The 22,962-nt window shown below is 36.2% G+C and overlaps 3 protein-coding genes across 6 annotated transcripts; 2 read left to right on the top strand and 1 right to left on the bottom strand.

Moving 5' to 3' along the window:
* The first annotated feature begins 598 nt into the window (after window positions 1–598).
* Window positions 599–7,257, top strand: LOC21404637 (elongation factor G-2, mitochondrial). The gene is made up of 20 exons (XM_024176775.1): window positions 599–1,183; window positions 1,692–1,913; window positions 2,255–2,376; window positions 2,488–2,638; window positions 2,877–2,948; window positions 3,331–3,426; window positions 3,507–3,595; window positions 3,697–3,763; window positions 3,968–4,006; window positions 4,301–4,361; window positions 4,713–4,822; window positions 4,904–4,978; window positions 5,104–5,172; window positions 5,301–5,422; window positions 5,754–5,879; window positions 6,032–6,152; window positions 6,239–6,339; window positions 6,437–6,497; window positions 6,781–6,834; window positions 6,930–7,257. The coding sequence occupies exons 1-20, from the start codon at window positions 779–781 to the stop codon at window positions 7,032–7,034; spliced, it is 2,268 nt and encodes a 755-aa protein (XP_024032543.1). The 5' UTR covers window positions 599–778; the 3' UTR covers window positions 7,035–7,257.
* On the bottom strand, window positions 7,207–11,154 carry LOC21404636 (3-hydroxyisobutyryl-CoA hydrolase-like protein 1, mitochondrial). 3 transcript variants are annotated; one of them, XM_024176784.1, is made up of 14 exons: window positions 10,873–11,154; window positions 10,709–10,789; window positions 10,400–10,468; window positions 10,203–10,266; window positions 10,030–10,109; window positions 9,665–9,748; window positions 9,277–9,361; window positions 8,951–9,036; window positions 8,753–8,871; window positions 8,580–8,640; window positions 8,347–8,445; window positions 8,145–8,246; window positions 8,012–8,053; window positions 7,207–7,560 (listed from the first exon to the last, which is right to left on the bottom strand). In XM_024176784.1, the coding sequence occupies exons 1-14, from the start codon at window positions 11,014–11,016 to the stop codon at window positions 7,441–7,443; spliced, it is 1,236 nt and encodes a 411-aa protein (XP_024032552.1). In that variant the 5' UTR covers window positions 11,017–11,154; the 3' UTR covers window positions 7,207–7,440. The 3 variants fall into 3 exon arrangements, with proteins under 3 accessions (XP_024032552.1, XP_024032557.1, XP_024032562.1); XM_024176789.1 differs by having other exon boundaries at window positions 8,145–8,180; XM_024176794.1 differs by lacking the exon at window positions 7,207–7,560 and adding an exon at window positions 7,570–7,786.
* A 7,044-nt stretch (window positions 11,155–18,198) lies between these two features.
* On the top strand, window positions 18,199–21,476 carry LOC21404632 (malate dehydrogenase). 2 transcript variants are annotated; one of them, XM_010090959.2, is made up of 7 exons: window positions 18,199–18,258; window positions 19,337–19,495; window positions 19,608–19,783; window positions 20,060–20,337; window positions 20,799–20,934; window positions 21,057–21,168; window positions 21,307–21,476. In XM_010090959.2, the coding sequence occupies exons 1-7, from the start codon at window positions 18,216–18,218 to the stop codon at window positions 21,399–21,401; spliced, it is 999 nt and encodes a 332-aa protein (XP_010089261.1). In that variant the 5' UTR covers window positions 18,199–18,215; the 3' UTR covers window positions 21,402–21,476. The 2 variants fall into 2 exon arrangements, with proteins under 2 accessions (XP_010089261.1, XP_024032863.1); XM_024177095.1 differs by lacking the exon at window positions 18,199–18,258 and adding an exon at window positions 18,785–18,932.
* The last annotated feature ends 1,486 nt before the right edge of the window (window positions 21,477–22,962 follow it).

The following is a 22,962-nucleotide window of genomic DNA, read 5'->3' as shown; positions in this document are numbered from 1 at the left end:
GGTGGGTAGTTGGAGAAGACGGTGACGGGCAGTCGGAGAAGACGGTGGCGGGCAGTCGGAGAAGATGGCGGTGAGCCAGTCGGAGAGGAGCAACGGTGGGTGTTCGCCGGATCTCCCGCCTCTTCTTTGGCTGGAGAAGAGAGAGAAGAAAAGAAAAAAAAAACTGAAATCAGTTTTCAGCTTTTTCAGTTGAAAACGAAAACGTGAAAATGAAAACGGATTTTTTCTGTTTTCAGTTTTTCACAAAAAGACAAACGTTTTTGTTTTTGTTTTTGTTTTCTAAAAAATTTTGTGCCAAACACGTTTTCACTTTGTATTTTCATTTTTTTTTTTTTAAAACGTGAAAAATGAAAACAAAAACAAAACCAGGCCTAGACAATTTTCTGAAAACCGTTGGCTTCTTTAACAGCAACAGTGCAACAAGATATTAGGAAACGACAACAATTGAGTAGAAACAGCAACAGTTCAGAACAACGACAAAATGTATGAAACGACAATGTTTTTGGAAAGGAAATGCTCGACTTACAATTTACAATTTCACGAGAAATTCACGACAAAAACGACAACCAAACTTTTATAAATTAAGAGAGAGAGAGAGAGAGAGAGAGAGAGAGAGAGGGGGAAAAAAAAAACCCAACCAAAACCACCTCCTCCTTCAACGCTAAGCCCTCTAACAGTGACACTCCAACACAGAACTTGCGCAGAGGAGCTTTTTGTGCTAGGGTTCAGGGTTTAACCTCAACCCCCAGGCCCTACCAAAACCCTAGCGCAAACCACCATGGCGCGCTTCCCAAGGCCCTCGTCGCCACGCCTTCTCTACACTCTCTACAAGACGACGGCGTCCTCGTCCTCTTCTCCGTCGCCCGCCGCCTCCGCTCTCCTCGGGACCTTCCACCTCCGGAGCTTCTCCGCCGGAAACCTGGCGCGGACCAAGGAGGACAAGGATCCATGGTGGAAGGAATCCATGGAGAAGCTCCGCAACATCGGGATCTCGGCTCACATCGACTCCGGCAAGACCACGCTCACCGAGCGCGTTCTCTATTACACTGGCAGAATCCACGAGATCCACGAAGTCAGAGGGAGAGATGGAGTTGGTGCGAAGATGGATTCCATGGATTTGGAGAGGGAGAAGGGGATTACTATTCAGTCCGCCGCCACTTACTGCACTTGGAATGGATATCAGGTACTGAGAATTCTGTTTGGTTGCGGAGAAAGTTAAAGCGCATAACTTTGCAGTTGTGTCAATGCAAAGTTTGAAGCTTGCGTAATTGATCGTGTAAAAGTTGAATTTTCAGTTTGAGAATTGACATATATGATCTTAATCCAAAGTCGGGTACTGATAATCCTGTTTGGTTGGCGAGAAAGCTAAGTAGCTTAGAAAAGTGTTAAACACGTGATTATAATCGCAGAAATGCAAAGTTTGAAGCTTGCGTAATTGAACGTGTAAAAGTAGAAATTTCATTTTGAGAATTGCAATATATGATCTTGATGCGAAGTCAGGTACTGAATATCCTGTTCGGTTGCCGAGAAAGTTAAGGAGCTGAGAAAAGTATTAAAGAACCTAATTTTATAGTTTCGGGAACCCAAAGTTAGAAACTTGTGTAATTTAGCACGTAAAAGTTGAAATTTCATTTTGAGAAATGAGATTGTTGAAGTTTATGATCTTGATCGGTTTAAATTTGTGTTTGCAGGTTAACATAATTGACACCCCCGGTCACGTTGATTTCACCATTGAAGTTGAGAGGGCCCTGCGTGTTCTTGATGGTGCCATTCTTGTACTTTGCAGTGTTGGTGGCGTTCAAAGTCAATCAATAACTGTTGATCGGCAGATGAGAAGATATGAGGTTCCAAGACTTGCATTTATTAATAAACTTGATAGAATGGGAGCGGATCCATGGAAAGTGCTTAATCAGGTAAATTTTGCAATTTTTAGGTTTTAGCAATCACTATAAATCAATTAATTAACATTGGTATCTTATAAGGATCACTAGTTATTTGCCAAAAGAATTTTGTACCAACTGTTGTAATCTGTAAATTGTCATTTCCAATTGGTGAATGTATTTAGAGGAAGTCATATTTTTTAATTCAAAATTAATGGCTCATTTGCTGCATCGTTAACCGTTAACGTCCTAGTAGTAACTCCTAAGCAATACTAGAATCATCTCCAATTGATGCAAGTTATAGTTAATCTTGAATGTGTTGGGATTATAATCTTTTAATGGTCAGTATTTAAATTAGTTGGTTTCTCTTGTAGGCACGGTCCAAGCTACGACATCACAGTGCGGCAGTGCAAGTACCTATCGGGTTGGAAGACGATTTTAAAGGTCTTGTGGACCTTGTGAAGCAAAAAGCCTACTATTTTCATGGTTCTAATGGGTCTGTTTTATGAGATATGGCGTTGCATAGTTTCTTAAAATGAATCTTTTTTAAATTTCCATGCTTTGCTTATCTTTTTTTCCCTTGTCGTGTGTTGGGTTCATATTATAGTGAAAAGGTGGTTGTTGAAGAAATTCCTGCCGATATGGAGGCTTTTGTCACAGAAAAAAGGCACGAACTAATTGAGGCTGTTTCTGAAGTTGATGATACACTTGCTGAAGCATTTATTAATGAAGAGCCGATATCACCAGCTGAACTTGAGGTATAAATTGATGAGAAACTAAAAAATTAGTAAACGAAAGGGTTTTTTTTTTTTTTTTTTTTTTTTTTTCAGACAGATATTATGCGACGAGGAGTTTTTGTACTCTATATAGCTCTTTGGGGATATAGTTTACTTCCTTTTATGATATGAAATTATGTTGTTTGGAGTGTGAATTTTTGTTTTACCTGTATATTTATGTGTGCCTCAAAATTTAGGGCTCTGTTTTCATTTTGATTAGGAAGCTATTCGCAGGGCTACCGTAGCAAGGAAATTCGTGCCTGTGTTCATGGGTAGTGCATTTAAAAACAAGGTACTTTTAAATTTCTTTTTTAATTTCTATTTTCCAAACTCGGTAGTTATTTTCGTGTTTCTACCACGTATTCTTGGTCTCCTCGATCAGTTCAATTCAATTTGCAGTTGGGTCCATGTTTTATATTTCATTTATTTAAGTTTAGCTTCACATTAGGATTGCAATATCATGTAAAGCAAAATCTCCAATTATTTCTTAGTTTTTGGTTATCGGCTTGGTAAGTTATATGCTTTGTGTGCAACGATAAAGTAAATTCTCAGTTCTTACACAAGTATCCGCTTGTGTTCTATGTTGGGTTTATTGTCTTTTACCTCCTTTTTTATTGTACTCTTCATTGGATGTCTATTTATGTTTTTCATCTTCTACCAATTCTGTACCACAGGGTGTTCAACCACTATTGGATGGTGTGCTTAGTTATTTGCCTTGTCCTATCGAAGTCAGTAACTATGCTTTAAACCAGTCAAAGAACGAAGAGAAGGTACTAAGCTGGGGAAGTTTTACCCATTACGTTTGCTTTACTAATTCCGGTTCCAATGAGTAATGATGGTCTTGGTCTAGGTTACCTTGGCTGGATCACCAGATGGACCTCTTGTGGCATTGGCTTTTAAATTGGAGGAAGGTCGTTTTGGTCAGTTGACATATCTAAGGTATGCATGAGAGGTGCTGTGTTCAGTATGACTTATCTTAATTTTGCATTAGTGTCTCCTGTATCACACTAGTGACGCTAACAATTGTCATTTTAATAAAGGATCTATGAAGGAGTTATTCGGAAGGGTGATTTCATTATTAATGTAAACACGGGCAAGAAAGTTAAGGTGAGTTCAATGGATAACCTATATTTTACGTGTCATGGCTTGACTATCTTTTTCTTTTTTACCTTCTGTAATATACCCTTTTTATACTTTGGATGTGTAATTCAACCTGTGTCCACTACAATATCAAGTTTTTAAATAATAACAGGACTCTCCTTTTAAAGTGCACTTTTGTCATTAGTACTGTTCTGTTATTTCTTGTTACAGGTTCCACGCTTGGTTCGGATGCATTCTAATGAGATGGAGGTTAGAATTTGCTTGATGTTATACTAATAAAGTTATTCTGCATGTGATAAGAGTTTTTGAAATAAAACATTTTTTTTAGATGTTTCTGTCAAGAAACAGCTCCATTGGAAAATGTGTGGTAGTTTGGAGTTGAACTTTTAGTTAATATATTTGGGAAAAAGGAAAAAAACAAAATTCTTAGCAGTGGAAATGTGGAAAACATTGGCTTCTGGAATTCAGGTTATACTTGAGTTTGAATATCAACTTCGGTCACTTTTACCAAAGTTTTTTAATTGTCTTGGGGTCCATTTGCAGGATATTCAAGAGTCACATGCTGGTCAAATCGTTACTGTATTTGGTGTAGATTGTGCATCAGGTTTGACTACTACTACAAATACACAATATAACACCTTCACACTAACGCAACAAAAGACATGAAGATATAGATTGTCAATGTTATTCCCTTTAGTCATCACAGTAACAGAAGAGAATAATTTCCATGTGAAAAACAATAGGAGTTGTTACTTTTGCGATGAAGTTAGAGATTAATTTATATATGAAAGGATAATTCACATATTATAAACTAATGAAAAGAGCAAGTTAGGTTACAGAATAAACTGGTTAAAATCCTGCTCCATAATGTGATAATTATGTTGCTTTTCCTGGTTAAATTTTTCTTTGCTTCTATTTTTTTCCCCCTTAAGACCTTTTTGTATTGTGCCTTCAGGGGATACATTTACTGATGGATCAATCAGATATACAATGACTTCTATGAATGTCCCCGAACCAGTGATGTCATTAGCTGTTCAACCGGTCTCAAAAGATTCTGGTGGACAAGTGAGTGAATTCTGTGTAAACATATTTGTTTCAGTATTTATAAGTGTTTGGTGTTATCCTAATATATTTTTTTACTGCTAGTTTTCGAAGGCTCTGAATCGTTTTCAGAAAGAGGACCCTACTTTCCGTGTTGGCTTGGATCCTGAGAGTGGACAGGTGTGCTTTGTTAATGCCATTCTCTTCAGTCTTCCCTCTCTTGTTTAAAAATCATTTCTCATTCATCATGTAACCTGAAGGAATAATTTTTGCCGCATCTTACTGAGAAACTGTCCCTTGACCAGACAATCATTTCTGGAATGGGGGAGCTACATTTGGACATATATGTTGAACGGATTCGAAGAGAGTATAAGGTGCCTGACCATATGTAATTTCTGATATGAGAATCATGTTATTTCTGATTGGTACTTCACCAATTCACCTCATAGAAATAACTAATGAGTTTTTTTTTTCCATCCTTTTTTTTTTCTCCTTCAAACAGGTTGATGCTACTGTTGGAAAACCTCGTGTAAACTTCAGAGAGACTATTACCCAACGTGCCGAATTCGATTATATACATAAGAAGCAATCTGGAGGACAAGGTCAATATGGAAGAGTAGTCGGGTAAGCATGCATAAGCTTTAATGTAGCACTACTAGATTGGTTGAGAAAACATTGTAAAAAGACACTTGTCAATACAATAGTCCTATACCCTTATCTGAATATCATTTTGAAGAAAATACTGTATTTGTCAGCCTATGCAATACATAACTTTTTAGCATGTGCTTCGGGTGGTGGTTAGTTTATGTGGGCAGTTTTGTTGATTTAACTTGCTAACTTTTGTGGCTGGGGGCTTGCCCCGGGTATCTTGACGTATTAAGTTTATACTGGTAATATGCATCACTTGGTTTCTTCATCTTGTGCTGATTTTTCTTTTTATATTTTGTATCTTCAGATATATTGAACCACTTCCACCAGGGTCACCAACTAAGTTTGAATTTGAAAACTTGATCATTGGGCAAGTGATACCATCAGGTTTCATCCCAGCAATCGAGAAAGGTTTTAGAGAAGCGGCCAATTCGTGAGTTCTTTGCCCCTTGGTGATTTCCGATCCTTTAGTGTTGATTGAGTTATCTTCAAAGATTTTTTTTTCTTTTTTCTTTTTTCTTTTTTCTTTTGAAGGATAGCAGTGTCACCTCATAGCAATTTAACTGTTTTCATTTTACGTGACAGGGGTTCATTAATTGGACATCCAGTTGAAAATATCCGTATTTGTTTAACCGATGGAGCTTCTCACGCCGTGGATTCCAGCGAACTTGCGTTTAAGTTAGCTTCAATATATGCATTTAGAAAGGTTTTAGTCTACTTATATCCTGTCTCTGTGTAAATTATTGAAGTTTTAGGTGTTACCTACGATGTTAAGTTTTGAATTTTTACCAGTGCTATGCGGCCGCAAAACCTGTGATATTGGAGCCTATTATGCTTGTGGAGTTGAAAGTACCCACAGAGTTCCAGGGCACTGTTGCAGGCGATATTAACAAGTAAGTGATGATGCATCCACAATTGTAGACAGAGATGTATTGAGGTTCTATTGCCAACAAACGTTAGTAACTGAAAACAAACTTTGGCATCGTGTAGGAGAAAAGGCGTGATTGTTGGAAACGATCAGGAAGGAGATGATTCTGTTATTACTGCCCATGTAAGTCCCTTTTAGCGTCTATCTGATATTATACAATCCAGGCTAGGATCTTTTACTTTTGTATGCTGGTTGATTTGCAATCGTTACGAGTCTATATATTGAGCATACTTTGGCATGATTTTATTTCTTGCCATGTACACCACTTACATTTATCTAAGCTGAGAACGTGCCGGCTAGGACAATTCCATCTTGGTCAGTAGTCGTCAGTGAAATATTATAACTGACACCGAGTGACTTTTGAATCGTGATAAGCTTCTTAAAGTACTGAATTTTGCATCTCTAGGTCCCACTAAACAATATGTTTGGATACTCGACATCTCTTCGATCGATGACACAGGTAACATGAATAATCTTGTCTCTTAAGTTTAGAAACTCCCTTTCTCGTTCCCTTATATGTAGTTCTGTAATTTTTTTTTTTTTTTCTCTACGCAGGGTAAAGGTGAATTTACAATGGAATACAAGGAACATATGCCAGTTTCCAACGACGTCCAAATGCAATTGGTAAACAGTTACAAGGGCACCAAGGAGGCTGAATAGTCGGTTTTCCGCTGAAGCATTCGCTTAGTCAAGTTTTCTTCTCTTGATAATTTTCTTTTTTAACTTTTTAAATTATATTATATTTGTGATTTTTTTGGGGGGCCATAAAGAAATTTTGAGAGGCAGCAATAAGACTTTAGCTGCTCCCATGTCTTGAAAGCGGGATAATGTATCAATGAACTGCACTTTCTCATGTATAGCACAGTATAGATAGTTCAAGTAAGCTTTCGCTTGTGAAAAGAAAGTTTATTATCCACATAACTGTATTTGTTTCTGCAACTTCTTATTCTCTGTATGTGTTGTGTGTGAATAAATTTCCAAAAGCTAATCAATATCAAACCAAGCAGTTTCATCAGAAATAAAGGAAACAGAGGCACAGAAAAATCCATGTACAGCGCTTGGATGATTAGGTGAATGCTTCTCTCAAGTTAGTTGGTAGTTCCAAGTCAGGCTCGAATTCAGTCAAAGGAGAAAAATAGTGATCCACCATGTCTTGGGAAACTTGTTCTACCGTTGGAGGATCCCACTGCACAGTTGCAAAACAAGAACCAAATGTTGCAATTAGTATGCAGCACTGCTAGTGCTAACAACAGAACATGCATCGGCACAAGGAATCAAGCGAGTCCATCGAATAATGTTAGGAGGCGCCAGTAGCATCCACAACGCAATACTAATAGAAGGTGAGTCTACAGCATGGGTCTCTCATATGGAGCTCACATTCTTTTAGTTGTGATGTTAGAAACCACCGGTGCCTGAAAAGTCCTTTACTAGCTTTTAACCCAAGAAGAAGAAGGAAAAAATAAAAATAAAAAAAGAAGATGAAGAAGAAAGGAAACATGAAATCTAATGCTAAAAAGTGGTCTTCTAGTATTTGGCTATTTGCTAAGTGTGGTCAACAAGCATAGTGAAGCAAACATAATGATGTCCTGGTTAGGTTGCATCAAAATGCAAGAATTTTTAGCTAAAAAAGATGATACCTTTGGAGCCAAATCCTTTTCCACTACTCGTGCCCGAACCCCCTGAAATGGACACATAAAGTAAGGCATTATGATTTGTGACAAGATCATGAAGGTCTTGTTTCATAAAAAAGACAATTGAGAGGCTCCATACCTCTATAAAGTCACCCGAAACCTGCTTAGATATTCCCTGCAATGACATTCGGTATTCACGGATCAGACACTGATCAAGGGTCTGAAATCGACCTTCTCGTATCTGCAACCATTATTTGGTTAATAAGATCATAAATATAAGTATCACCATCCCGTAAGAGAAAATTCAAAGCAGCTAAAGGGAGTGTGAGAAAGGGACTTACAGATCTTAAGGAAACCTTCAAGCTCAATGGTGAAACTTCTTTTAGTCTCCTCACAGTGGAAGTGCACCATGCATCATTAGTTCTAGCCGCCTCGCTTTCCTGAGAATTCGTTTCAAACGTTATGTCCAAAATCAAATAATCTTGAATATATTTTGTGAAAAGGATACTGAAGCAGTGTTGGGTTAACAGTTCTAAATGCACAAAAATAAGAAAAAATCGGGGTATATGTTTACCACTGCGTAAATGATTTCTTCAACGGTGTCATGGCTGAAACACTTACCAACTGTTTCAATCCTAAACAAGTCCAAAACAATTTAGTACAAGCTATTCATATTCATTATGGATGGAAATGAGCGCCTTGTAAATATTGCACACAAATGAAAAGGTTACTATATTGGAAAAAGACCTGGAAATAAGACCCTTATCTGGATAGACAGGTTCACTAAATTTTTCTAAGGAAGCTTCAACCACAGAAGGGTCATCGGTGACTAATTCCCCAAGTTTCTCTTCAACCAATTGAAGCCTCTAGGATTAAAAAGAAACCAAATTAGCTAATGTCATATAACCTCCAAAACAAAAAATTGTAGGAAAAGGGTCTCCTAACTGAGCTATGTGAATAGTGTGTAGCAAGGCCACAAGCAAACATTTCTTCTCCACTTAACTTTTCTCCTGTTAGAGCCAAGTACTCCCCTGCAAATAGCCATAAATTTATTAAAGTAATTACAGAGAAATTATGGAGAAACAAATGAAAGCTTTTAGTTCTCCTCCACAAAATATGAATTTCAACACAAATTCACTTCGAGACGTGACATTGAAGTTGTCCTATCAGAAGTCTTGAAATAAATTTAAATAAGAATACCTTACTAGTACCCTTGTCTACTTAAATTAGTAACCTCTAATTAAAAGATGTGCTGCATTACAAAGGCGTACCTAGATGACCTGGCAAATGCGAGAGGTAGAAGGATGCTCCAGCATCAGGGTGAAAACCAATTAGAGTTTCCGGGGTAGCAAAAACCTGCAGATTGTATGAATCAGCAGAGAGGAATTTTTAAAAAATATATTCTCTGCTAAAGAAAATTCGAAAAGCAGAAGCATATCAACTTCTAGGTCCTCATCCTCCATGTCTAAAATGCTTGAATGCAGGAATAAACTTGTTAACCAATACATGCGAAACATGATGCAGACAAGGATCTTTTGCAAAGTAAGATATATGGCTCCTGTCTCCCAACGAGAAGGGAAGGTTTAGAACAATAGTTAAAAGCCAACGGTTTCTAATAATTGGGAAATGAATAACATAAACTTATATCCAGGTACATACAGTTTTTTCAGTAGCAAGCCGAAATGTGCCGGGGATTGAGACTCCAGCACCGCCACCCATTGTAATGCCATTCAAAAGAGCCACCTGCATGGAGATTAAGATTGCAACTAGACTCAGTGCTAAACACTAACCAGACCTTGTGAAAATAATTTTTTCTTGTTGGAAAGGTGAAAATTAGGACCCATCTACAAATAATTTTGTTTTCCAATAATTTGACAATGTCCCAAATTGATGGTTTCCAGAAAAATATCTTCACTTGACTACATCTGCGGATGGTTACAGAAGGTAACATGCCACACAATGAAAATAAGAGTCCAATAAAGATTTCACCAAGTAGAAATCTAGAAAAAATTATTATTACTTACATGTGGTTTTAAATAAGTACCCAGTATGTATATGAAACCATACAATTTTCTAAAAAACTCTTTGCAGTTTTCCATATTCCCTGCGTAAAATGAACTCAGGCTTACAATACTATTTGGAACCAATCAGAATATTAAGAGACAACTCAATGCGATGCAAAAATTTAGTTTCTCACCTATATTTATCAAATGATAGAGAGAAACAATATCTCCACCGGCACAAAAAGCCCTGCCACTTCCCTTCAAAAATTGGCACAATATCATATAAGCTCCTACTTGGTATATGAATCAATATTCCATTTTTTTATCACTAGCTAAGAGATTAATCTTTAATGTTAAAAGAACCCAGAAGAGAAATGAGAAAAGAAATTACCTTCATCACAACAAAACCAACATCAGGGTTATTTTCCCAGGATGAGTATAATTTCTGCAATCTAGCCCCCTAAACGACACAAAAGTGAGGAAATAAAAAAACTAAAAAGAAGCTAAGAAAAGCTGAGCAAAAATTAACAATTATGGTACAATCCCGTAAACTAATCACTTAACTGGATAGTCAAAATTTAAAATTGTGCTTAGACAGAAATTTAAGGAAATGGGTTGCGACCAAACAAGCCAGAAAAAGCTGAAAATAATCAAACTTTTTGAATAGAAGACAAATGGGAATGTGTATATAACTCTTTACCATCAAAGCATTGAGAGCATTTAGAACTGAGGGTCGGTTGAGAATGGCTTTTCTGGACCAAGCTCTTCCTTCCACCAATACCTGAGAGAGAGAGAGAGAAAGAGAGATTATTGAAGAGGTGAAAAGGAGAGAATAAAGGAAAAGGGTATCTGTAAATACACTACTTGATTGTCAAGATCATTGGAAAGTTCATTGTCAAAGTCTGGGAAAGAAGTAGAAGAGAGCCCTCTTTGTCGTTGGAGCTGATGAGTTTGTAGTTTGAGTCTCGCAAATAAAGCTGCTTCCTTTACTCTGAACCTCTTCATCATCTTCTCTTTTTTGGGTTTAAGAGAGAAAGAACTCAACAATTTTTAGGTGCTGAATTCTCTCTCTCTCAGAACACTCTTCCACTGGATGCTAGTACGGTTTAAACATTTAACTCCCCGGATTTAAGTAGGAGAAGGAAAGAAAAAGAAGAAAATGGGGGTTTTTTTTTTTTCTTCTCTCTTCTGATTTTCTTTTCAAACAAAAGTACAAAACGAATAAAAAATAATTAATTATTATCATTTTTTTTTTCCGGGTCAAAAATGTGTCTCGTGAATGATCGTTTATAATTAGGATGCATTTATATTTTTAACGATGTGATCTGTAGTGAGAGTAATTTTTGTTGTGTTATAAATTTTTAAAACCAACATAAATAAATTTATTTATTAAAAAAATAATTCAACAGTTAAAAATAATATTTCTTACTATAAAATAAAATAGCCTTTTATACCATAAAAAGTCCCTTAAAATTAATTTTTTCTAAGTGACTTTTTTTTTTTTTTTTTTCAAAAAAATAGGTTATTAGAGCATCTCTATTATCATGTGATCAAAATAAAGGACTACCAACATAAAGAAAAAAAAAAAAAAAAAAACACTCAAACCGAGTCCACCGTTAGAACCACACCCAGACCCTACTTTGCCAGAGAATCATCCCCGAGATCTGAGTTTTTCTCTTTTCCACCATTAAATGTCACCGTTGTCCCGCACGTCACCGAGAAGACCTCCCGGAGCCGTTCTGCACGTCACTGTCATCGGCAACTCGGCCCCCTCTATTGCCTATCACCGAACCCCTCTTGACTAGGCCACCTTTGAGATCTCCCACAAGATATGTTGCTCTCATTTGCACTGTCGCATCACTGCCAACGACGATTTTTGGCGGATAATCAATGTGCAGTGGAGGATTACCTTTGAGTGTTCTTCGCAGAGGTCATCAGCATCAGAGAAGAGGACGTTCGCGCCAGCGTGGAGAGAGCGCACGATGGGGAGAAGATCGCGCCGTCGTAGGGGAGTCGTGTGACCGGGGTGGTAAGTTAGGGGCCACCGTCAACGGTGGGAGACATCGCCCTACCGCCACAGGAAGTTATTCGCACTTGGACGGAGGAGAAGTTCGCCGGTTTGGGGAGAATTTGGTTAAAATAACCAAGTGAAAAAGTAAAATTAGGAAAATAATTTTTTAATTTTAATTTTATAACGACGCCCTAAGATTTATTTTTTCTTTTTTATAAAGATCATTAAGATTTGTTTCTTTTTTAAATCTAAAAAATTATTATTATCATTATTATTTTCCTGAAATAAAAATAAAAAATGTGTGTCGTGAATGGCGTAGCTCATGACTATTCGAACTAGGGCAGTAAGAAATCACCCCAAACCTGACGAACCTGGTCGAGCTGAGCCAACCCTACTCAAAAATCACGGGTTTTTAATTTTTTATTTAATTTTCAGTTTTAATTATGCTTAACCCGCACTGCGCGAGTAGGGGTGTGGGGTGGGGTTACATGAACCCGAGGTAATCATACCCGGCCGAACATGTTCAAAGTAGGTAAAACAATGTCCAATACTTCAAATTCTTACTTTCATAAGTTTATGGACTTTATGCATTTAAACTGTTAACTTATTTATGTTTTGGATTCACGGTTTGTGTAAAAAATGCTTGTATGACATAGTTGTTGAATTATGACATTCTTTATTTATATTGGAAGTGTTTGATTTCAAAGACATAATTGTTGAATTATGACATTCTTTATTTATATTGGAAGTGTTTGATTTCAAAGTGAGTGTTTTAATTGTTCACCTTGCATTTAGACCCCCTCTTGAAGGAAAAATATGTTCTGTTTGATAATGATTTCTTCTGTAACAAGCACAGATTAATTGATTAAAAAGTGATCATGTGGTTCTTGAGATCACCAACCCGAGTAACCCGACCCTACCCGAGGTCACCCGAAAGGTTGCGGGTTTGTAGACTTAAGAGAGTGTCGAGGCTCAAAATTTTCTCAACCCGCACTGGTCGAGTAGGCTCAATTTTTCGACTCAACCCTACCCTACCCGGCCGATTTACACCCCTAATTCGAACTACTGCCGTATGGACTCATAAAGGAAGGGAAGCAAAAAAGAAAAAAAAAAATCTCTTTCTTGTGTATGGAACATTTTTCTGGATTAATTTCACTTTTATTCCTCTAAACACTCCACCTTGTTCTATTTCAAAACATTACAGGTAGTATCTTGATTTTTTCTAAGGGTCTTCCATTACTAAATCTTTAAAAACTTGACGAAATTAGCCATGTGATCCTTATGTTTGGTTAATACTTAAAATAGAGGGTATATATATATTTAAAAAAGAAAAAGAAGTTTCTTCTCTCTACCGAGTTAATTAGCAAACCATGCATTTGACAGTCAGATTTACTTAAATTTATCTTATGGGTGTAATTTTTCTAAAATTTAGTTCGTTAATGAGATAGTAAAAGTCCAAACATGAGACGTTTTAGTAGATAGAGGCATCATTTGTGAAATCTAAATTCAGGGATTAAAATGAATTTAAAAAAAAAAAAAAAAAAAACTTGATGACCAAAATTTAAAGAATCCCTTAATTCTAAAATACATTATTCTCAAAATTCGAATTGAATTAAGTAGGAGCGATTTTGTGAATTTGTTAGATTTGTTTATCGTTTTTCCTCTCTTGCTCTTCTAGAACCTCAACTTCTCACCCTCTTCGTTTGCTAGCTCAAAGCATCCTCAAATACTACAACATTTGCTGATGGTTCTTTTGGATTATTTCTCCAGTTTTGAGGGCAAGATGAAACAAAAGTAAATCATGAAATGCAACTCAATCTTTGGAAAACGACGACGACAGAGAAACAAACGACACCATCAAGAACGACATGATCAGATGTAGAATAAAATCTTTAAAACAACTGAGTAATAAAAAAAAGGACAGCAAAACTTGAAACCCGCAAACCACATCTTATTCTAAACTAAAAGGATGACTTAAAAACTAACAATATCAAAAAACGACTTCACGTTCAAGAAGCAAGCAGCCAGAAAAAATGACGTTGCGTTGAAAATCGACAACATAATAAAGTAACGACAACAAAATGCATTAGGAAATGATACATGGAAAGTATAAACGCAACGGCATAAAATTCTTAATAACCAGAAACATAAACTTGATGATTATGAACTTAAAAAAGCTGAATTTTGAGTCATAATAAGACTTAAATTAAGTGAAGCAAGCAAGCAAGAATATATAACTGACTCCACAACATCGCAAAAAGGTTTTGACATCAAAAGACATGATCATAGATATGCATATTCCTAAGCAATTTCGAACTCCGTTCAACAGAGCAAATAGGTTACGCTATTGTTCCGATGATCGTGAGGGGGGCCTTGCTCGGCCCTGATCAGCCTGTGATCCTGCACTTGCTTGATATTGAGCCTACTGCTGAAGCTTTGAAAGGAGCGAAAATGGAGCTCGCTGACACCACCTTCCCTCTTCTCAGAGGTACCATTGAACAGAAACAGAAGTACGAAAAGAGAAGCACTGATATGATCTTCCATGGAGAGTCAGAGACCTTAAGGCTTTACTAAAAGGATGCGGCTCGTCATAACAATTTATCAATCCTCGTGATATGTACTTCACTTCTTCATTTTTTGGTTGCAAAAGCATTCCAACGTAGTTCAATCTAGCTTCATTGATAATGACTCTAGAGAAGGTGAGGCCCAACACAAGGCTTCCCTTAAGTCGGCAACTCTCGGCATTCGACTCCGTGTCTTTACTTTCAGATGCTTGAGAGTAGGCAAGGGAGAGCGATAAACCGTTCTCAATTCCTCAGGAAAGATGAGAGCCTCCATATTTTCCGATTGAAAGAACAAAATGAAAGGAAATACAATTAGAAAGATCATACTAAATACCTACGTAATATAAGAGTAAATAAGAAACGGAAATAAGAGTATAGTAATATAGATAACCTCTACCGAGTAAACATCCAGGGTAAGATTCTTGAGGTTTGAAAGGAAGACCAACAGATTGGTATACCACTTTTGTATCATAACTTGAAGGCATGTAAACTGTGATTTTGGCTTCCAATAGATATCGAGGATTTATTGAAAAGTTTGAATCCAAGAAACCTATATAGCTAAAGTATACAAGATTAGGAGAATCCACAATAGCCTCCCCTCCACTCCTTTCAAAGGTTTGCGTTTAGTATGATGGTTCAAATCCATAATTTATGGTTTGAATTTGAGATCCAAACCATAATTGTGGAATCAGAATCAGAACTAGATGTTTCAAGCATTCAAAATCAGGGGGATGTAGTTTGTTTTTTTTAGTGGTTCTGGTTTAAAACATCACATTAAGATTCGAACCTTGAATCAGAACCATTCAAACCAAACATTAATTTTCAATAACCATTTTTTACTTTTTGCAAACAAATAAAGGTTTGAACCAAAATCATGGTTCTGGTTCTAGATCCCTCATACCAAACGCAAGTAAACTTTCAGGTTCTGACTCCAGATTTTGACGTGTTTTAACTCTGCATTTGCATAAAGTCAAACTCTCAAGCAGGGGTACTCTAGGAATTAGGTCTTCCAACCAAATATCATTGAACGTTACGCGAGTAAATGAGAGAAGCTTAGAGGACGTTTGATTTATGTATTCAGAATCATTATCGTTTTACGTGTATTTTTTGTGAGAGAAAACACTGTAGAGAACCATAAATTATGATTCAGAATCAGGGACGGATATAGAAAACAAACGTTTCCTAAGTTTTTCGTAGGATGAACGATTAAAGTGGAAATAGGGACACATAGGAGGCCTCAGACGTCGTGGACGACTGACTTGCACCCGAAAAGCTCCATCCGATATACTCACTGTAACCAATGATTTCCAGACTTAAGGTTCGAACATGAAATTTCAGGATTTGACAACTTTGGACATACGTCTAAAGTTAATTTCTCAAGTGAACAGCATCCAGACAACAGGTTATGTAAGACTTGATCATCCAAATGGACACCCTTCAAAGACAAAGACATCAAAGTGGAAGACACATAGAATCAAGATTCTTCAGCTCAACACCACACAACCTCAAATGAGTTAATGATCTCATATGAAGTATGTCAAGAGGTAACGGGTATTGCTCATAAGAAATGTTGCAAATGTAAAGATCAAACTCCTTGCCTTTGCTCTTAGAAACAAAAGTTAACCAACCATCAACCATTAATCTCCAAGAAAGCCTCCCGATATTCATTCGCCGGAAGCTTAATTCGAGCAATCGGTCTATCTGTAACATTGAGCATATCAATCCTGCGGAGTTCAAAACATCTTTGCACATATTCAGCTCTATCAACAAAATCAAAGCATAATGCAGGTAAAGAGTGCCACGCGTGTCGCCAACGCTTTGAGAGGAGGCTCATCCGAACAGCATAAATGGTGGGGATAAAAGAAAAAATGTGATAGATTATAGCATCGATCCGGCAATTCCGACAACCGATCTACTCCCATAGTGTTCGGTTCATAATTTTCCTCTGTCATGTTATACATGGTACAAGATTTTCCACCAAATATAGCATATGCAAAATTTAGCACTAAGAATAGCATGATTCTGAATCTGATGTGATATTTTAAACATGAATCACTCATTATTCTAGAATCACCCTGATTCTGAAACATAGTTTCAGAATCATGATTTGAACCCAAAATCATGAATCATGATTCTAGTTTTAGAATCATGATTAGAATCACTCTGATTTGAGTCCTCCTTTCTCTAGGAAGAACTCAATCACAAAATTTCATTATATCTTATCTAAACAGATTCTTTCGTTATGTCATTTCTAAAATTTCATTATCACTTTTTTTTTTCATTTTATGTGAAGTAAACTTACCTCATTTCTAGTTGTTACGCCATTAGCTCATCCATCACAAAGGTGTCACGTGATCCTCACGTGGGGCTGATGGCCTTGCTTTGTCGGCGAGTTGAAGGGGGTGATGGTGGTGGTGATAGTGTTCTTTCTTCAGCTCTGTTGCTTACTTTTGGAAAAATTAGGCGGACTACGAGTTTTGGCCCCTATTTCTAATTAATGGCCAAACTTTTGCAAGTTAGATGACCATTTTTTGTCGAGTTTTACGGTGGTTAATCAATATACCAATGGTTTACCGTTGATAAACCAATTTATAGTTGATTTTACTAACAATTTGCACTAATGGATTGATGAATTATTGATTGAAATTGGTTAACTACTGATTGATATTGCTCCATCAGTAATAGAGCACTAAGTTAATTAATGATAGACTACTAAAATAATCAACGATAAGTTACAAATCATTCAATCACTATTCACAAAACTAACCATTTCCAAAAAGGAAATTTTCCTAAGTTAACGAAATTTAGGTCATCTACTAAAAAGTGCTTAAAAAATGCCATACTACCCGTTTACTTTTTTTTTCATTTACAAATCTGCCTTAAAAAAAAGTCTGTTTCTTAGAAAATAAAAGTCCCCAAAAATGAATAATTTCGAACTTAACCAAACTATAACAATAGGACAAATGATGTGATTGTTACAAAGATCGGGTAGTATGCCGTGCAAAAGCGTTATTATCCTTAATGTCTCCGGTACGTTAACATATTAGTATGTCATATTTTTTGTCCGTTGTATCTATATAAAATCACGTAAAAGTTAAAAAATACACAGATGTAACGGTTAAAAAACCTGACATACTGGTACATTAAGCGTATCAGAGAATCTCCTAAATAATAATAATAAATCTCTAATAAAAAAGAAGCGTTACCTTACTGGGCCTACACACACATAATATTATGCATTGCAATTCAAATTGAGCATTTAACGAGCAAAAAGGAAAAAGAAAAAAAAAAAAAAAAGAAAGAAAGCTGCGTAGCACTTAAATAAGTCCATAAAGTAGTCACGAAAATAGCTAAAGCTTGGACTCATTTTTGTTGCTTGCGTAATTGGGGTTGCATGGTGACACAACTTTTTGTTCATTGCAACTGTACTGAAAGTTGGCAGTTTTCCTATCATCACGCTTATCTCTAACCTCGATCATCGTCACGTTTTTTGATAATGTGTCCCCACCTTCTTTTTCTTAAACTCATTCTCAAAATGATTCCACTTCTCTATTTTCAACATTTCTTCATCACCATTTTCCTCCCTCTATATTCAAGGTCCCATTCTCTGTCTAGAACAAGTTTTTGCAGCGATGGCGAAAAACCCGATTCGAGTTCTAGTAACTGGTGCTGCCGGTAAAGTTTAATTCCCTTGCATCACGTTATCTTGCAGTACTTGTGTTGTTCTGTTACATATTTTAAGATTTTGTTATGAAAGAATAGAATTTTAAGTTTTTATTATGATATATATACATATATAATATTTTATATGTGCATCTTTTGATTTTAATTCAGAAAAAAATATATATAATCTCCTAATGATCATATGCAAGCTTAAGAAATTCAGTTATACTCAACATTCTTTTCTTATCCTTGAACATATTGGTAGAACACACAAGGAGAAGTTCTTTTCTTGAGAGTGTGGAGATCTTTGATTTGTGTTTCTACATGTCCTATGGACTTTGATTTGGCATCTGAATCCCTTGTCTTGTGAAGGTGTTTATATAGATTCCTTTTTGCTATACTACTATAATTTGGACCATATATTGGAAGTTTGGTTTTGATTTTAACAGTAATCGTTCGTATTTGATCTGTATTCTTTGTGGACTCTATTTGTTTTTTGGCGAAAAAAGATTATTATTATTATTATTATTATTATTTGTTTAAAAAAATGGACGGCCTTCTATTGCTTCAACAAGTTCTGGTTGTTTCCTTTTGTGTTGTATTCTTTTGGAAGCTCACAAAATACATGTGGAGCTTCTTGAATGTTGAGAAGGAACCAGTTATAATATTGGTTACTGGTGCAGCAGGCATGCTTATTCATTCTACCTTTTATGTTTCTAGATTTCACTAGATTGAATTTTTGTTTTATATATTATGTTTCATAAGTTCACACAAAATTTTCATTTCTTAATAAGTAAGGAGACATTTTTTTTTTCAGCATCTTTAAACTTATATTAGACCAATGTTTATACTTCATTGGAAAGTACAAGTCAGATAGAATAAAAATCCTAAATAACTTGAAACTTGAATGATTATCAACATACAAAAGTTGAATTTTGAGCCATCATAAGACTCTTGATTCAGGTGATGCAAGCAAAAGCATAGATAACTGACTCCAGAAGGACCACAACATTACAAAAGAGTTTTGACATCAAAAGATATGATCTTAAATATGCATATCCCTAAACAATTTTGAACTCTGCTTCAACAGGGCAAATAGGTTATGCTATTGTTTCGATGATCGCGAGGGGGGCCATGCTAGGCCCTGATCAGCCTGTGATCCTGCACCTGCTTGATATTGAACCTGCTGCTGAAGCCTTGAAAGGGGTGAAAATGGAGCTCATCGACGCCGCCTTCCCTCTTCTTAAAGGTAAACTCTTTTAAGTCTTGTTTTGAGCGCTAGTTTAACGCAGATGTATTGGTTAGTTCCTTTTTTTTCTTTTTTTCTTTTTTGGCTAATTACTGTGTGAATTATTCAATAGGTGTTGTTGCTACTACCGATGTGGTAGAAGCATGCCAAGATGTCAATATTGCTGTCATGATTGGCGGGTTCCCACGAAATGAAGGCATGGAAAGAAAGGATGTGATGTCCAAAAATGTATCGATTTACAAGGCACAAGCTTCAGCACTAGAAAAACATGCTGCTCCAGATTGCAAGGTCAGAATCCCTTTGATCAGCTTGCATAACATTGCTTTCTAATTCATGTAATCTCATTAAGTTTCTTCCAATAATTGGTACCATCTAGCTCAATAATATGAGTTTGGCTTTAAAATCTGCTTGTGTTTCATAATCTAGTAACCCCATTAAAAAGTAGATAAAACCATCTAAAGTAGTTTAGCATTTTAAATGTTTCTTTTTTCTTTTTTTCTTTTTACTAGAGACAGAAGCTTGGACCATTTTATGTGATGAAGTTTCATTGCTTGAACCATGCAGGTTTTAGTGGTTGCCAATCCAGCAAACACCAATGCACTCATCTTGAAAGAATTTGCTCCTTCAATCCCGGAGAAAAACATCACATGTCTCACAAGGCTAGATCACAACCGAGCATTAGGACAAATCTCCGAGAGGCTAGATGTTCATGTTGGTAATGTGAAGAATGTTATCATCTGGGGCAACCATTCTTCTACTCAGTATCCCGATGTCAATCACGCAACCGTCGCGACTTGCGACGGGGAGAAATCTGTCAGAGAACTTGTAGCTGATGACCATTGGTACCTCAAACTCTGCAACCAAATTACTCTATACATGAAATACTTCCAGCTTGACATTGTCCTTTGAGTCTCAAAAGTACTTTGAACATTTGCTTTTTTTAAAGATCACAACAACCCAAACTTAGCCTCATATTTCTGAACTATCTTTCTACCTTAGATTGTGTTAGATAAGAGGAAAAGGAAAATCTTTCTCTTACTATGGTTAGTACTTTAGTATAAATTATTTTTTCTAATCCCTTCATATTGGGAAAGATTAAAATTGCGGGGGGTTTTTTTTTTTTTTTGAAGTATTTAAAATCGCAAGCACATCCAATCTCTCCTCTTTTATCTCTTACAAATGACCATAGGCCCCAAAATCCTTCCACTGGTCGTTACATCCGCTCCCACCTTTCCGCTTTCCCTCTTACCAAACAAGCTCTTAAATTCAAGTTTGATTCACCAACATGTCCTACTCTCTTTAGGTTGAAAACCGAGTTCATCACCACTGTTCAGCAGAGAGGCGCAGCCATTATAAAGGCTCGGAAGCTGTCAAGTGCATTATCTGCCGCAAGTTCTGCTTGTGATCATATACGTGATTGGGTCCTTGGAACTCCTAAGGTTAGTCACTGCTGCATTTAAATGTCGTTTATGATTGAGCTATATTTTAGTTTCTTTTCATGTTCAAAACTTGTACATTCTTAGACTAATGTCGTTTTTTGCTGTTTTGGATGGCAATTTAGGGAACATGGGTTTCAATGGGTGTACATTCTGATGGTTCTTATGGGGTACCACCAGGCATTGTTTACTCGTTTCCTGTTACATGTGAGAAAGGAGAGTGGTCCATTGTCCAAGGTAAGTTCATTCAGAATTGTTTTTAGTGTCGTTTTGGTATTGAATTACATAAAAATTTATGGTTACAAAAGATTTGGAGTGGGGCACCTCAATTATCAAAGTCATTTAGTAATGGGATTTGTTTTATTGGGATGGCAGGGTTGAAGATTGATGAATTTTCAAGGGCAAAGTTGGATGCAACTGCACAAGAGCTAATTGAGGAGAAGTCATTAGCCTATTCATGTCTCAATTGATGTGTGAATTTGTGATTTCCTTGGAGTGTAATAAAGGGGCCTAAATGAATGCATGGATAATAAGAAAATAGGGTTGCTAATATTGGTCATGGAATGATGAATTGATGATGATAAAGGAACTATTATTGTAGAAAATAATGTCGTTTCTCTGTTTGAATTTGTTAATGATTATTCTTATAAATGGCATTGATGACTAAGCCAAGGTTACAGTCGAGATTCTAGAATACGGTTATTAAGTTAAAACAACATGTCAATACATGCTTTAAAAAAGCGCAAAATGACATGTCGTTAGTGGAAATTTGTTGTCGTTTATGGATAAGACAGCATGACATTGTCAACTAAAAGAAGCTAAACGACAAGATGTTTATACTTTACAATTTAATGTTGCATTTTTATTTTTATTTTTTAAAAAAGACATGTCGTTAGTGCTTAATTTGCTATCATATCTGATTTAAAATTTCGGAACCAGTTTTTCATCAAACGACATCATCATTATTTCAGAAATTTTGATGTTCTGTATTGTACATATTGCCCGTCGTTCGCCAGTAAACAACATGCCATCCTTATTTCAGAATTCGATGTCATTTATCGTCCAGATTCGCTGTTATTTCTTCTTTAGAATTTTGGCGTCTTTTGCTCATAAATTGCCCTCTTGTGCTGGTTTCTTCAGACAATAATACACTCATTTGGTTAGAGGAATTTCCTTTATAAATAAAGCACGTTCTTGTCTAAAATATTTGGATTTGATAATAACAAACTTTTCATTTGAATAGAAAAACGTTTTCCAGAAGATCAAAATAATTAAAGTGAAGAGGCATAGTTTCACAGAATCCTGTCGTTTGTACATACCACAATCTTTTAAAAAATGTTGTCATCACTCATCACTAGTACTGGAACTTTGGACGGGCCGCCCGCGACCGCCCGAAAATCCCAAGGATTTACCCGAGCCCGAACCCGACCCGCCCGAGATTTTTGGGCAGCCCGCCCGAGCCCGAATTTCACCTTGAACGGGCCGCGGGCTTGTATTCGGCGGCCCGAGCCCGCCCGAATTGCCCAAATTTTTTATTTTTTTTTTAATATTAAGTTATTTATATATATATATATATATTACAATTTATATACATATATTATATTTATATATATATATATTACAATTTGAAATAAACACACGAACTATATAAAAAAATTATTTTTTTATTAATTTTTAAATTTGTAATTCATAAGGAAAAAAGAGTGCAATCATTTTGTGATGAATTACAAATTGTACAAACTTACATTGTTTATTAAATTACAAATACAATGTAAAAAGTAAATACATATTTACAAATTACAAATTTACAATTTAATTTGAAGCTGAGGGATCGTCTTCAAAATTAAATGTTAATCGATTAAATTCATCGATTTATTCTTGGCTTGCCGGTAAAATTGTATCTCGTAGACGTTGATCGGCCCAATCCCAATCCTTAATGTAAACCAAGGCTTCAACAATATCCCTTTGCCATGCATTCCGGCGTTCCTCAAGTATTCTTCCTGTCGTACCGAAGGCTTGTTCGGATGAAAC

Source organism: Morus notabilis, unplaced genomic scaffold, assembly GCF_000414095.1.
Source record: "Morus notabilis unplaced genomic scaffold, ASM41409v2 Scaffold1009, whole genome shotgun sequence".
Lineage (NCBI taxonomy): Eukaryota > Viridiplantae > Streptophyta > Magnoliopsida > Rosales > Moraceae > Morus > Morus notabilis.
The sequence above is the reverse complement of the archived record's forward strand: the minus strand, read 5'-3'. Positions and strand labels throughout refer to the sequence as shown.

Coding starts and splice junctions, on each gene's coding strand:
- LOC21404637 (XM_024176775.1), top strand. CDS start 779: ATGGCGCGCTTCCCAAGGCCCTCGTCGCCACGCCTTCTCTACACTCTC. Junction 1,914..2,254: donor CATGGAAAGTGCTTAATCAG/GTAAATTTTGCA, acceptor TTTCTCTTGTAG/GCACGGTCCAAGCTACGACA. Junction 2,949..3,330: donor GTAGTGCATTTAAAAACAAG/GTACTTTTAAAT, acceptor TCTGTACCACAG/GGTGTTCAACCACTATTGGA.
- LOC21404636 (XM_024176784.1), bottom strand. CDS start 11,016: ATGATGAAGAGGTTCAGAGTAAAGGAAGCAGCTTTATTTGCGAGACTC. Junction 10,267..10,399: donor TTGGTTTTGTTGTGATGAAG/GTAATTTCTTTT, acceptor CAATTTTTGAAG/GGAAGTGGCAGGGCTTTTTG. Junction 7,561..8,011: donor AAAAGGATTTGGCTCCAAAG/GTATCATCTTTT, acceptor GCAACTGTGCAG/TGGGATCCTCCAACGGTAGA.
- LOC21404632 (XM_024177095.1), top strand. CDS start 18,794: ATGGACGGCCTTCTATTGCTTCAACAAGTTCTGGTTGTTTCCTTTTGT. Junction 18,933..19,336: donor ATTGGTTACTGGTGCAGCAG/GCATGCTTATTC, acceptor CTGCTTCAACAG/GGCAAATAGGTTATGCTATT. Junction 19,784..20,059: donor ATGCTGCTCCAGATTGCAAG/GTCAGAATCCCT, acceptor TGAACCATGCAG/GTTTTAGTGGTTGCCAATCC.